The sequence below is a fragment of the Pygoscelis adeliae genome, unplaced genomic scaffold, assembly GCF_000699105.1.
Source record: "Pygoscelis adeliae isolate BGI_AS28 unplaced genomic scaffold, ASM69910v1 Scaffold232, whole genome shotgun sequence".
Classification (NCBI taxonomy): domain Eukaryota; kingdom Metazoa; phylum Chordata; class Aves; order Sphenisciformes; family Spheniscidae; genus Pygoscelis; species Pygoscelis adeliae.
The window spans coordinates 3,241,345-3,255,179 of record NW_008824473.1 but is presented as its reverse complement, the minus strand read 5'-3'; the positions used below and the strand labels follow the sequence as shown (position 1 = coordinate 3,255,179).

Sequence of the window (13,835 nt, the reverse complement as noted above, 5' to 3'; positions counted from 1 at the left end):
GAGGTTGAAACTTCTGCAAAGAAGTAGGGAAGAGGGCTGTGGGCCAGGCGTCTATCAAAAATTTTACTTCCCTCATTATTTGCGTGAGTCTTACCTTACTTTTCTGCTCAGCAGAGTAACACTTGAGTGCAAAGGAATGTTTTTAACTACCAAGACGTGCCTTCCTCGCTTCAGAATGCCAGAACATTTAGCAGCAATTCTGAAGTGCGTGAGCCACTTGGCCAGCTGGAGGCCAGATCTTGCTGTTCATTTGAGGGCTCTAGTTTGCAGCGAGAGCAATGGCAAAATTTGGTGCTGCATGAGGAACTCCAAATTTTTCTCTTGTCAATGCTCTGTTATCCTGCTTAAACATCAAATACAGTAAAAGTTAAGTTGGTGTTGGTTCCCATATGTTTTCCCAAATTGCTGCTGCCTTCCCGATAATCTCCAGAACCAGGGTCCTTCGTGTGCCTTAAATAAATTTTTTTAATGCATTAAATGTCATTTTAAGCACTGATATATAATACCTGTCCTCTATTAACACAGCCATTATTTTTCTTCAGGTCAAATTAGGAAATTTTGAGCATGAAGTCAAACCAACATCATCACACATATATTTATATGTTCTTATTTTGCTGCCTATTGTAGTGGGTGTCATTATAGGTAAGTACGATAATGTGTTTTCAGTTTTTGATTTGCTGAAGGGTATAATCATGACACATAAACACATATACATACACGCATGCATGTTTGGGACTGTCACAAACAGTCTGGTGGTTTTCCCCTGTTCCCAGTAAGAGTGGACAAAGTTAACTCTGGTCTGGTGGTGAAGTCCGTCTTGTCAGACTACAGCACGTTACAAGACAGTAGTTTTGGCTGTTCTGCCGGGATTGCTTACCACCATTTAGTGAGGCAAGCCATAGGACTGACATCCTTGTGCCACAACTTGGGCCTTTCCAGCTCTCAGAGCTGGGCTCCCCTCCTGTCCCTGGGGCAGACGTTCCCTGACAAACTGCTTATCTATCCTCAGGCAGTGTTTGTGGTGTTTCTGCTCAGTCTCATTTGGACCATTCATGAATTTGTAGGTCATTACTAAATCGAGGGAGACAAATAGTTATCCCCTCCTCTTTTTGTCACGCCTTTTTTCTGAATGTTTTGACCTGGTTATATATTTGATAAATTTTCATTTATTGTAATAACTTTAGGGGTTTGTTCTTTTGTTTGGTTGGTTTTCTTTTTAAAAAGTGCATTACCTTTACAGGAACCATATCTCGTGCCTTTACTCTCTCAAAATAAGCTTTAGAGAAGTTAACAATTTGGAAGTGGATTTCCTGTTCAAAACAACTGTTTTCCTGTTTAATCAGTGCTACTTTAAGCAGGTTGCTAGTAGTAGAAGTCGGTTTTAGATTCTGTGTCTCACTGTGCAGGTTGTACATAGCAGGGTGTGCTGTACTTTCAAATAAAGTTGGACTGACAATTCTAAGACCTTGTTAAAAGGGATGGTTTTTATTAAACATTGCGGTTTAGATCCAGATAACTAGGGCTCATGGGTACTAGCACACTGACGACAGTAGAAACAGTAATCCCCCTGGAGAGTGCAAATGTATATTAATCTTTCTGTTTCTTAAAATAATATTAAAATATGTCTTGTATAGGAGTTGTCTGTTCTGCAGTTTCTGTACTCAGAATCTTTTTTTCTTCCTTTTTAGCGGCATTCGTAGTTACTAGATACAAATCCAAAGAGTTAACTCGTAAACAGAGTCAGCAACTTGAACTGCTGGAGTACGAGATTCGGAAAGAAATACGCGAGGGTAGGTCTAAAGAGCTTTGTAGAGCTTAAGTACAGCATAATTTCTGAACTGAAACTGTCAAAAAGCTTACATTATATAAACATTTTAATGTTATAGCTGTTAGAATATTTTTGTGTTGTATCAGAGTTCCTCTTTAATGTCGGTGTGCACTGCAGTAGAGATAGCACTGAGCTAATAGGATTGCATGTAATATTTCCTTCAACAAAAGTGGGGAAAAAAATGGATTGGTACTTTCCCACTCCTAAGAGCTTCAGCTAGAAAAACAACCCCTCTTCCCTGAAAACCGTTTTTTAAGGAACACCTGCTGGGGCCAAGTTACAATTGTGAAGATGATTTTGTGTCAACTGAACTAACTGTCTGGGTGGGGAGGGGGGGTGCTTTTTCAGGATTTGCTGAACTGCAGATGGATGAATTAGACGTGGTGGATAGTTTTGGAACCATTCCCTTCCTTGACTACAAACACTTTGCTCTTAGAACTTTCTTTCCAGAGGTAAATATTTACAAGTCTTTCAGTTGTCAGCCCTGCCTAATAATGAAAAAGCTAGGAAGGTCAGGATCAAATAACTGAAGTAAATACTACATAGTAATTGCACATTGTTTTCACAAGAAACTTTTCTTAAATCAAGAATTACCAAAGAACACTTAAGGCTGTACATCTCTATATTTAACCAAGCCTAATTGCTGTAGATAAAGGACCGTTGTTGAATTTTCAAGGGTTGTGTGTGCATCCGTTTCTTTTTTGCCCAGCTTCACTAAGATGCTTGCCTTTCAGGCCATCCTAACTATGCTATAATTTATCCATTGCTTTTTTGTTCTCATGCTTTCACTTTCCACGCTATAACTAGTTAAATTAACAGTCAAGTTAGCTAACATGCTAGCTAACATCATGACACTTCCTAATTAGATTTGTGGGATGAAGAAATGGCTCTAAGGTCGTGCTGACTTTCTGCTCCAAGCTGCTGACAGAAATGGTAAGACCTTCATTCAAAGGAGCGCAAGTCAAATGCTTAAAAATTACATAAGTACTTAAGTGCTGTCCAGTTTAGAGGTGGATATTTTCATTGTTCTTTGGAGCAGTTTGTGCTACTGCGTCAGAGGACTGAAGAGGCCTTCTCTTGAATGTTTTCCTTCTCTTGCTATATTTTGCATATGTGGCACATTACGATGCTGATAAGTGCATTTGCCACAGCTTTCAAAATTATATCATGATGTTAACCAGTGCTTACCAGCATTTACTAATTGGCAGAAGCTGTGATCTCAGCTGGTGATATTTTGCTGTGTGACTGACACCGATGAGTAGAAACCCTTGGTTATTGCTGTGGTGTTTTAGGGTATAGCTGGTATGTATGTGAATTATCTACTAGTCTTCATGCGTTACTCATCATTGCTGCAGCCCAGTCCTGCAGTCTTATTTGCACACTGCTTCACTTTATCGCTGTGTGTGATCCCACTAAAAGCTCATTGTGATAACGTTAAACACGTGTGACAGTGCAGAATCAGGGCCTTTTTTTGTACAATGCCAAATACCAGATACTAAGGCAGAATAATATTTAACAATTACATATGCATAATCTTTGTACACTTTGAGTCCACTTCTCACACCAAAGGAAACTGGGAGTATCTCTTCTGGTACTGCTGTGATGCCCCCAGTCTAATTTGTACGGAGTCACTAGGAGGTTTGAAGAAAATGGACCAAGGAAACCTTACTTTCTGCATCTCTTTCCTTTCAGTTTGTTTTGTTGCCAGGCATATTAGCATTAAAATAGTGGCTTTATTTTTAGGAATATCTTTTCCTAGTGGTAGCCCCCTGTCAAAACAGTAACAGTCTGCAGAAGCTGTCTGGGTGGAAATGCTTTGCTTTATGCAAATAGAAAGGAAAGAAAAAAAGGCACAAAGTCTGCCACTCTGTTGCATTATGTGAGGTCAGAAAGGGAAGGGCTCCTGTTTTGCCTTGACAAGTTTCATGCCACTGCACCTCCTGGAAATGATTCCAATTGGATTTTGTCTCTGTTTGAAATACTGATACCACGAAGGTAAACTTGCCGCTATTAGCTCTCTACAGACATGCGGTGTCAGGCAAGTTATTTAATGTATTGTGTACCAATTTTTCCTGCTAAGTACTTACCGTTTACGTTGCGGGAGTGTCCAAACATGCCTTGTGCTGTATGAATGTGGTAGGAGAGCAGTGCTCTACTAAACAAATACTACAGATTAACAGAAAAGGCGATGGGGTAATAGATGGCAACGGAGTGTCAGAAGGGTTGACAGAAGGGTCAAAGTGACAAACCACCACTTCCCTTACTAACCTCATGTGTTTGAATGATGTCTATATTGTACTCTTTCTGCCTTCCAGTGTGTTCGATGGGCTTTGTCTCATCTAATCTAAGCTGTTTAAACATGGACATCAAAGCTGTTCACTGAGCATCTTCTGTAGTCAGTGCAGAGACAGGCAGCTCAAGAAAGTGATTCATCCCACTTGCCTGAGACATCTGTCTCAGGATGGGGTGAGTTGTTTAAAGAGGGAGTCAGATACCTAAAATTAAGTGGTGGACCCCATCTTGATTTTGAGCTTCTAGCTTCCTGCTGCTTCAATTTTCTATATTTAATCTGGCTTGATAGCTTTTGTTTTGTGCTAATGCTTGTGGTGTTAAATGGATATTACATCTATTCTTAAAATATTCCTTATGTTCAGCCTGATTTTTGCTTTACTTGTTAAATTTGGGTTATTATTTCTTTTTTCCCTCAATTTCCCATATTGTTTGGGAATGCTGCCATGCTTGTTCCCTGTTCACAAGCATTTTTAACCTTTAACGTGGTTCTGGTTGTTTCACTCTGTGTGTGTGTGTTTTATTGGTAGGTGGTGTTAGGGGTGCTGAAGAAGTTCTGGAAAAATGGAAATAGCCAGTGGAGGAAGAGGAATAAGAGTATGGTAGGGGAGAAGAGAACAGGAGGCATGAGGAAAGGGAGGAATGAAAAATCAGATATATAGATGAAAAATTAGATATGAGCCAGCAATGTGCACTCGCAGCCCAGAAAGTCAGTCATACCCCGGGCTGCATAAAAAGAAGCCTGGCCAGCAGGTTGAGGGAGGTGATTCTCCCCTTCTGCTCTGCCCTCATGAGACCCCACCTGGAGTACTGCATCCAGCTCTGGGGTCCCCAGCACAAGAAAGACATGGACCTATTAGAGTGGGTCCAGAGGAGGGCCACAAAAGTGGTCAGAGGGCTGGGACACCTCTCCTATGAAGAAAGGCTGAGAGAGTTGGGGTTGTTCAGCCTGGAGAAGAGAAGGCTCTGGGGAGACCTTACTGCAGCCTTTCAATATAAAGGGGTCTTATAAGAAAGACGGAGAAAGACTTCTTACCAGGGCCTGTAGTGACAGGACAAGGGGCAATGGTTTTAAATTGAAAGAGGATAGATTTAGATTGGACATCAGGAAGAAATTACAAAGAGGGTGGTGAGACACTGGAACAGGTTGCCCAGAGAAGTTGTGGATGCCCCATCCCTGGAAGTGGTCAAGGTCAGGTTGGACAGGACTTTGAGCAACCTGATCTGCTGAAAGATGTCCCTGCCCATGGCGGGGGGTTGGACTAGATGATCTTTGAAGGTCCTTTCCAACCCAAACCATTCTATGGTTCTGTAAGGAAACTAGGGGCTGCCAGCATCGCAGATAAAGCAGATGACAGTAAATGTTACTAGTGTGAATTTGTTGCTCAAGGGTGCTGCTTTGGGAACATGCAGCTGTGTTGGGACCTTACAGGCGGTAAGAGTCAGACAAGAGGCATTGACAAGGTATTTGAGAACTGGGGGCTTCCCTTTGTTGTGAGAGCTTTCGCTGGGACTGGATGTGTGGTGGCACCTGTGCCTCTCTGGAGACTGACAGCATGGACCTCCTGGAGAGTTCATTAGTGAACATTCATAAAGTGCCTTGAAATGAATGGAGGCAGATGAACTCAAGTGTCACTCTGTTACAGAAACCCCGTATACCAAAGGCTATCATTGCCGTCCGAGAAGGATGCAGCCTGCAGCACCCCTTGCACACCAGCACATTTGCAGATGAGGGTAATAAACAGCTTTTCCTGCGGAGCATTAGTTGACGGCTGTGCTAGTGCAGCTCAGCAGCATAGAGTAACACACACGGTAACACTGAAGTCAATACTAGGTCATCTTTGAGAGTTCACTTTTCAGTGAACCTTGGCAGCACCTTTGCAGAAGTTCTTGTGTAGAGTTTTTATATTGTAGCCCCATTAGAAGCCAGCATTTCAATTGTTTTATTTCAAGTTGTATGCCATCAGGAACATGCTTGGCATGTTTAACATACATGTGTTAGAAACTTTTGGTATACGTAAGAATGATAAATATCACCTGTCTTATATTTTAGTCAGGAGGCTTTGCATCCATCTTCAGTGAAGACATGCCACAGGTAAGTTGATGTAATGTGATATGCCTTAATTAATAAATATTTTTTCAAGAGTGATTGTATCCCTTATCTCAGTGTTGCCCTAGAACACATCAGACTGCATTTTCAATATGTTCCCTTCCCCCATGAGGAGGGTTACATGGATTTATATATAAAAAGAATTTGATGTGTAAGATGCTGTTACCCAATGTATATTATGACTTATTTAAATAAAATAAACAGAATCTAGTCGTGGGAGATGACAGGCAAACTTAACTATTGGCATTACTTTGTGTATATGACAGAAAATGTATGCTCTGCGCGTGTGTACTCTGTGTTGTACACAACCGCAAATGCATCTTTGGTAAAATCCTGAGACCCATGAAATAAATGCAAAATTCCCACTGATTTGAATGAGGCCAGGATCTTATGCCATATGTTGCTTACTATTTTTCTGAGCATTAAGAATCCATCATAGCCAAACTACAGTTTGCTTGTTTTTGTTTAACTATTCCAGAGCAGAGACCAAACGAGCAAGGATGAAAGCTTCAACATGTTGCATGCTTTAATTTGTAACAAGAACTTTCTTGTTACTCTCATTCACACCCTTGAAAAGCAGAAAAATTTCTCTGTGAAAGACAGGTATGGTATGATTATGCTTATCATCTTCAAGACAAAGAATTAGCAGGAAAAACCAGCATGAATTGTAGCACAAAAATGTAATTTCTACTTCTTGCAAAACAAGCTTGCATTACTCCAGAGCATTTTTCCATCTTCTTCATCTGCACACACTGAGTAAGAAAAAACATTGCCATTAAAACAAGCCATTAAAGAGAAATCAGAATGTTTGTACATGTAAACAAAGAGGCAGAGGAGCAGGAAAACTCACTTCAAAGCTGTAAACACTTCCTGCAGTTAGATCAACAGTTCCACAGTTTAGAAATGTTCTGTCACTGAAGCAGGTGTTGTTCTGCAGAATTAAATTTAGAGACACAAATTCTGTGTTTAAAAAATAATCAGAAGAGCAGATGGACTTGCATTTTTTATATTTTTGTAGAGATCAGTGGACAGTTTCTGTGCCTGAGGAGGGAAAACTTAGGATTTGAACTGCACTAAAGTGTGTTTCATTTATTAAAGATGACTGGGAAGAGAAATTCCAAATATTATAGCATTCTTTCTTTCTTTTTTTTTTTTTTTTTACAGGTGCTTGTTTGCATCCTTCTTGACTATTGCTCTACAAACTAAGCTAGTTTATCTAACCCATATTTTGGAAGTGTTGACAAAGGACTTGATGGAGCAGTCAAGCAATGTACAGCCTAAGCTCCTGCTCAGACGAACTGAATCTGTGGTAGAAAAATTGCTGACAAACTGGATGTCTGTCTGCCTTTCTGGATTTCTCCGGGTATGTGTACATCTTTTCACTACGTAGGATAGGCAAAGAATTTTTTTAACTGATTTTTTCCATAGGAATTGTTAGAGGGATCAGTTTAAAGCATTCAGTCTAACATTTAACTTTATTAATGTGCGCTCTTCTAGTTTAGGTGACTTAGCTAGGGGATGTAGAAAAAGAGCGCGTCTGTGAGCAATGATCGTGTCATTTATTTGGCTGAGGTTTGGGTAATTTTGCAATTCTAGCATATCCTTTTCTCATGTCAGACATTATTTCATCTCCGTGAGATGTATTGTGGTCATACCAAAAGACTGACACACTTGTTAAAATGCAGCTGTACCTTTCTATGCAAGCTGTTGGAAAGCTACCACGTACTGGAGATTTAAGGAATACCGTCTTTTGGAAAACTAAACTTCTTTCCAAACCTTTTAACCTCCAAATAGGATTGCAGTTTTCAAGAACTAAATGACTTCAAGTGGAAACAAAATAAGCATTTTCTTTCATTTTACTGTTTGTTTATTTTAGCCCACTTGGTAGCACTCGGTGTGTGAAGTTCTTGGTTTCAGTGCTTGGTTATGCTTCCTGTCTCTCTTACCGGTGTGACGGTATCGCACTGTTGGTATCGCTCATATTGGTCCTTGCATTAATACAACTGCAGAATTGTTTGAGGCTCAGCAGCTCGCCCCAGGAGAGAGCCAAGGAACTGTGAGAGATCTGTTCTCGATACACCAGTGATCTTTGCGTATCGATCTGTGCCAGTGAGATGCCTCAGCCAGGCTGCAGGAATGGTGTCACGTGGAAACAAAGATCCACCTTTCCTTTCTCAGGTGCTTTCCTGAAGCCTGGGGTTCAGGCAGGAGAGGGAAGCCCCAGTTTAACTCCCTCTTTCACTGATACACCAGTGTATGTCCCACCACCTTGCTCACGAGGCTTTTTTTCAGGGACAACAAGGGGAGATGCCAATTCAAAAGGAAACTAGTTGTTAGCTTGTTTTCTCACAAGACTGAAAAAGGAAGAGATAGCTGAAGTATGCGTGTGAACACATGCATGTCTCACCCCCCACCTGCTCTTTGGTGGAACTAGGAAGCGTCTGCCAGGTGGAGTAGGAGCAGCTTGTCTGTAGTGTGCTTGTGCACAGCAAGGGGCTGTGAGCTATCTTGCCACACGCTCCAGCTGTCCCTTGCTATTTGCATGAGACTTTCACACCGAAAAGCAAAGGATGGAGGTTAAACAAATAACTAGATAAATCTGCTCAGAGGGATTTTCTTTTCTAATTGCAAGATAACAAGTTAGTTAAAAGGAAATAACTTAATTTCTTACACTTTATTTTTTTCTAGTTCTTCATGCCCATTTAATGATTACAAAAATAAACATGTTCCTTGCGTTTGTTTCATGTCCTAGGAGACAATTGGTGAACCTTTCTATTTGCTAGTGACAACCCTCAATCAGAGGATAAACAAAGGACCTGTTGACGCAATAACTTGCAAAGCCCTCTACACGCTTAACGAAGACTGGCTGCTGTGGCAAGTGTCTGAATTCAGAACAGTGGTATGTTTGCCAGTTTGTGTTCCCTCCAAACATGGACAACTACAATGTTTTCTCTTTTACTAGGAAGCTAAATTAAGGCTCTTAGACACTAAGGTGATGGTTAAGTACCCAGATAATAAAAACGTTATTGCCGACAAAGTTTCAAAATGCAATAGAGTTTAACTAGCTGGTATTTCACCAATATACACTCACAAATAGCACTCGCTCCTCGCTTCACAGCATGCCTTAATCGCCAAAGGTTAGGTTTAATGAAATCTCAGGGTATTAAAATTCCTTCTTATTTTAAAGCGTACTACAAAAATATAAACATATGCTTAGAATTTAAACTAAATTACACTTTTCCAATGAATGAAAGAATGGAATGCAGAGGTTTTATTTTTCTATTGTGTTTACTTGTGGCTAATCTTCAGGCAGCAATAATTTGCTGTGGGTTTCCATGTGATTAGCTCCAAATTAGCTCCAAATTAGCAAGGTTACAGTGTGGTGGATTTTAATTAGTTGCTTGGTTAAAAACAAGGTATCTGGGAAGCCTAGCTAAGTTTCTGAACTTTACCATAGATTTCTTGCCTTTCTCAAAGCAACTACAAAGTGCTTCCTATTTTACAGTTACACCCAGAATTCTTTGAAAGCTGGAATTCCCTTGCTGATTGTCATTCTGACACTGAGGGGAGAAGGGGCGGCAAGGATTATTGCACTTTGGAGCATGTAAAAATTGTGACTTTTTGAGTAGGAGGTCTGAAAAAGGCTTTCAGAATAACCAGAGCACTTTTGTTCCAGAATTTCCAAGTGATTTTGAGTCTGGGAACTTAAAAATCTGCATTTCCAGTCATTTCCATAGCTTCCTTGCTGCTTAACTCCTGGCTTCCTGTCAGAGTTTCCAGACATACTATGTATGAGTATGAGAAGTGCGACTGAACAGTGGGCTTCGGAGCTTGGGAGCAGAAACTGCCAGGGCAGCAGCTGCTGTGGCGGGGACACTGCAAGTGCTGGTGGCTTTGGAGGAGAATTCAGTCCTTTTCAGAGCGCATATCCTGAGCCTCGGGTAGGGCTGGAGCTTCTAGGTCTGCCCATCTTCCATTTTTGTAGCAAAAACCTGGAGGTCCTAACATGCCACATACTGGAATAGACTATATGGCCCTGGAAATTTTGGCTGGTCAGCAATCCGTTGGACTTAGCTCACTGGGTCATGTAGGAAGCTCACTGAAATGACAACCTTTCTGTGAAACATTTCTGAATTGTCATTTTCTGCTGAAAGCTCTTGGACTGACAAATTTACAGTCAAATCTTCTTGTAGCTATGTACGAAGCTGTTGTTGGAAATTTCATTTGAAGGTACTTCAAGCTAGGGAAAGGAAGTTTGTGACTAAAAATTAAACGCATAATACCATATCTTTGGTTTCCTTGTTTGTGCGCTGCACTCTGGCATGCATTTGGGATCCAGGGTAAGCTTAAATATATTTCTATATATAGCCATAGGATACAAAACCCAGTAGTTAGGCAGAGCAACAATTTTCAAGCAAGCTCAATATGCCTGTTACTAGTAGACTGCGCAGGAACATCTGGTCCTGTGGAATTGATTGACTTTTCTTATTTATAGCACAAATTCAAATTGAGAGCACCTTGGGGGGATAGCTGACTCTGAAACTGCTGAACACTGCCTTAAATACTTTTCCTAGTCCTACTTCTATGCACGCAGTCGCTGATAGGGTCTTGTGGGCAGCCTGCAGTGAAGAGGAAAGAGGGGAAGTGGTCTGAAGGACTCAGTATCAGTGCGGAAGGCTGTCTGGGGATGGATGAGGAAGTGAGAGAGCAGATAGCCTTTCTGGAACGTTTTTTGCTGCCTTTGTACTTTGTATTCCTGCTTCTAAATAGGAGATAATAATACTGTTATAGGCTTAGTAAGTCAGCTTTCACCGCTAAGGTCCAGCAGTTTATTGGACTTAGTTGAGAAGTGGCTGAATGTTCCCTTTAAAACCATCAGAAAAGGAGAGGGGATCCTGCAGTAAAATTACAGAGATGGAGCCCAAGGACTCTAGTTCTGGCCAGACAGGGAAACAGTTTTGTTTGGTGTTTTGTCTAAGATTTATGCTGGAAACTAAAACTGTGCTGTGAAAAGATTTAGGTGGAACAGTGAGGCTTTCTGGGCTGGGGAAGCAGGCGAGCTGTGCACGTTTTCTCTTCAAGAATACCATTTAACTAAAGTGGAATGATGCTAAAGTGGAAGGAGTCAGCTTTTCTTCTCTCACTAACACCACTTCACATGCACTGCAATGACATGCAGGACCTGTGAGCGTACAGACAGGGAACCAAGTATTTTCTGCTTTCTTTGGAAGAAAATTTCCGCCTAAAGGATTGCAGGTTTTATTTTCTAAATGGAATAAATTCTGAGCTGAGTTTTCAAATGCATTTGCACATTTGCTCACTGCAGTTACATTCTGAGTCTTGCAGTATTTTGTTGGTATTTTATTTTGCCCCTTTCCACAGCCCCACACTAGCGGTACATTAAAAGCTACCTGTCCAGAGAGCAAAGTATAAAAACACAGCCAAAAAGAGGATGATAGAAAGATACTGAAGCACATCTGCAGACACTCAGTGTCCAGATTTTTAAGCTATGTAGGCATTTGAAGATGCAGGGATGCATCTGGTAGGGAGTTCAACTCTCAAATCAGTGGCAGGGCACAAACAAGGGTGTAGGCACTCTGCATGCGAATCTCTCCTTTCAGGATTGGGACTTCAGTTCCAAACTAATAAAAGCAGGATACAGACAGGCTCCTAAAAATCAGGGGGAGCTTCACAGGTCTTCGCCTAAACACACTGCTATGCAGATAAATTCTTGGGGCGGGAGAAGGAAGAAGCACTGGGCATAGAGAAAGAAGGAAGGATGGGAGAGGTTTTCTAAAATTCAGGCCATTTGTAACAGGAAAAAAGAGAACTAAGAAACATGTTGGGTTTGAATTGTATTAGAGCGGTCCCTTGGCTGGGCCCCATGCCTTTTTTAAAAAGGCCACGGACCTTGGGACCAGCCAACCCCCTGCTGTTACCCCTCTCTGCTGGAAAGGGTCAGATATTGAACAGAGATGGGCTGCTGAAGTAGATACTCAAGCAGAGGAACTGAAGGAAAGATGCTTCTAAAAGCACTGGTCCAGTATGAACTGAGGGGCTGTGTGGTTTCACACTGTGCTTATATTTGAGTATTGAGAAATAAAACTGCTTTGAAAGAGACTTGGATGTGTCATGGAGTCTTTTCACAGGCTGAGGAAGCAAGCCTGCTTTCTCACAGGCAGACAAGCAGCTGCACTCCTCGGTGGATAATTTGCTCAATGACTGATGAAGAAGCGCGGTGCACAGAGCTTTAACGTTTCACTGAAACGTTTCATTTTAAATAGAAAAGCTACACAGTGCCAGTCTGGCATGGGAGAAGTTCTCAGTGGAATTTCTCCTGTGGAAAACCAGGGGAGACTTCTTCATGTGGTAGACTTGGTGCTCCGGCATTCTTTTGAATAGTCACTGCTTATTTTAAAAAAGGGATTTGGGCTGTTGAATTCTTTGCTGAAATGAGTTTGCATTTTTAGATGGGAAGAAATTATCTAATTCACCTGTTCAGCCAACAGCCTTTTATTGAAAGTGAAGCAAAGCCACGTGGTGGAAGATTGCTTAAAGTGTTCAACTGCTTTACGAGTTAAAAGAAGGGTGTTAAAAGAAGTGGGAGGGCTGTAAAGGAGTAAAGCAGAGACCGGGAACACAATTTCCTGATAAGACGCCATGGTTGTGGTATTATTAGGCACAGTTTGTGAGAGATAAGGAAGCTATTAAAAGCATGTGACATATGGGGATTTTCGTCGACAGAAAAGGATACAACAGCCCTCGCTAGGAAACGAGCAGTGCAGATGTTGGCTACAGGAGGGTCTTCTGAATTAGATACAGATTGAGTATCATACTGTAGCATCGAGAGTACGTTGCTTTGCGTAGTGCCCATCTAGCCTAAATATAACTCCTGTAACATTTTCTATGCCAATCTGTTAGCTGTTCTATAACCCCTTCATGGGTAACTGTTCTGGCTGCTACAGAAGGATCATACAATCAGTCTGATTTTTCCTGTTTATTGTATTTCATAGTCTGGGAGGCAGGGGAGTAGGTTTAAGGCAATTTCATTGTGCTGTACGTCATGGTGCTGTCTCCTTTCCATACCAATCAAAAGTTCTTCTTGTTTTTTCAGTCTGTCTGATAAATGGAAATATGCTTTGTTCAGATGCATAGCTGAATAGAGAACAGGGTAATGAATAAGAGCCCTTGAATATCCCAGATGATTTTTCATTACTTCTAAGAAATTATGGTATTATCACATTTCTTTATTAAACCACATCTCATTTATTGTCTGCCATGATTATTAATAGCTTTACTACATAATTCATTGTTTGACATTAATTTTCAAGAAAACTACAAATCTGAAAAACCATCCGTAAACGTTGTCTTCAAATGTCGTTACTTCTGTCACTGCATGAGTGAAAAAATGTTTTTAAAACTTGTTCCTGTCTTTTAGCTAGGTTCCAAGCTAGTTCCTATACAAGTAGTTGCAGAAGTTTGCCTTGTGCTCCTTAAGTAGCCTCCAACAATTCTTGCAACCTGTGTTAAGTTTCTACATGACTTTGTGTTGCTAATCACTAATTTCTAGTGCATGAAGTCTCAAACTCTAGATATTACTGGGTTGAA

At 41.0% G+C, this 13,835-nt stretch overlaps 1 protein-coding gene across 1 annotated transcript in view; it reads left to right on the top strand.

Annotated features, from left to right (window-relative positions):
* The window catches only part of PLXNC1 (plexin C1), a 69,735-nt gene that overhangs the window by 39,322 nt on the left and 16,578 nt on the right, over positions 1–13,835 (top strand). Inside the window, exons 14-20 of the mRNA XM_009321358.1 lie at positions 543–642; positions 1,689–1,790; positions 2,177–2,280; positions 6,171–6,212; positions 6,706–6,830; positions 7,392–7,590; positions 8,980–9,130. Of these exons, the coding sequence (XP_009319633.1) occupies positions 543–642; positions 1,689–1,790; positions 2,177–2,280; positions 6,171–6,212; positions 6,706–6,830; positions 7,392–7,590; positions 8,980–9,130 (823 nt within the window). The remainder of the gene's footprint in view (positions 1–542; positions 643–1,688; positions 1,791–2,176; positions 2,281–6,170; positions 6,213–6,705; positions 6,831–7,391; positions 7,591–8,979; positions 9,131–13,835) is intronic.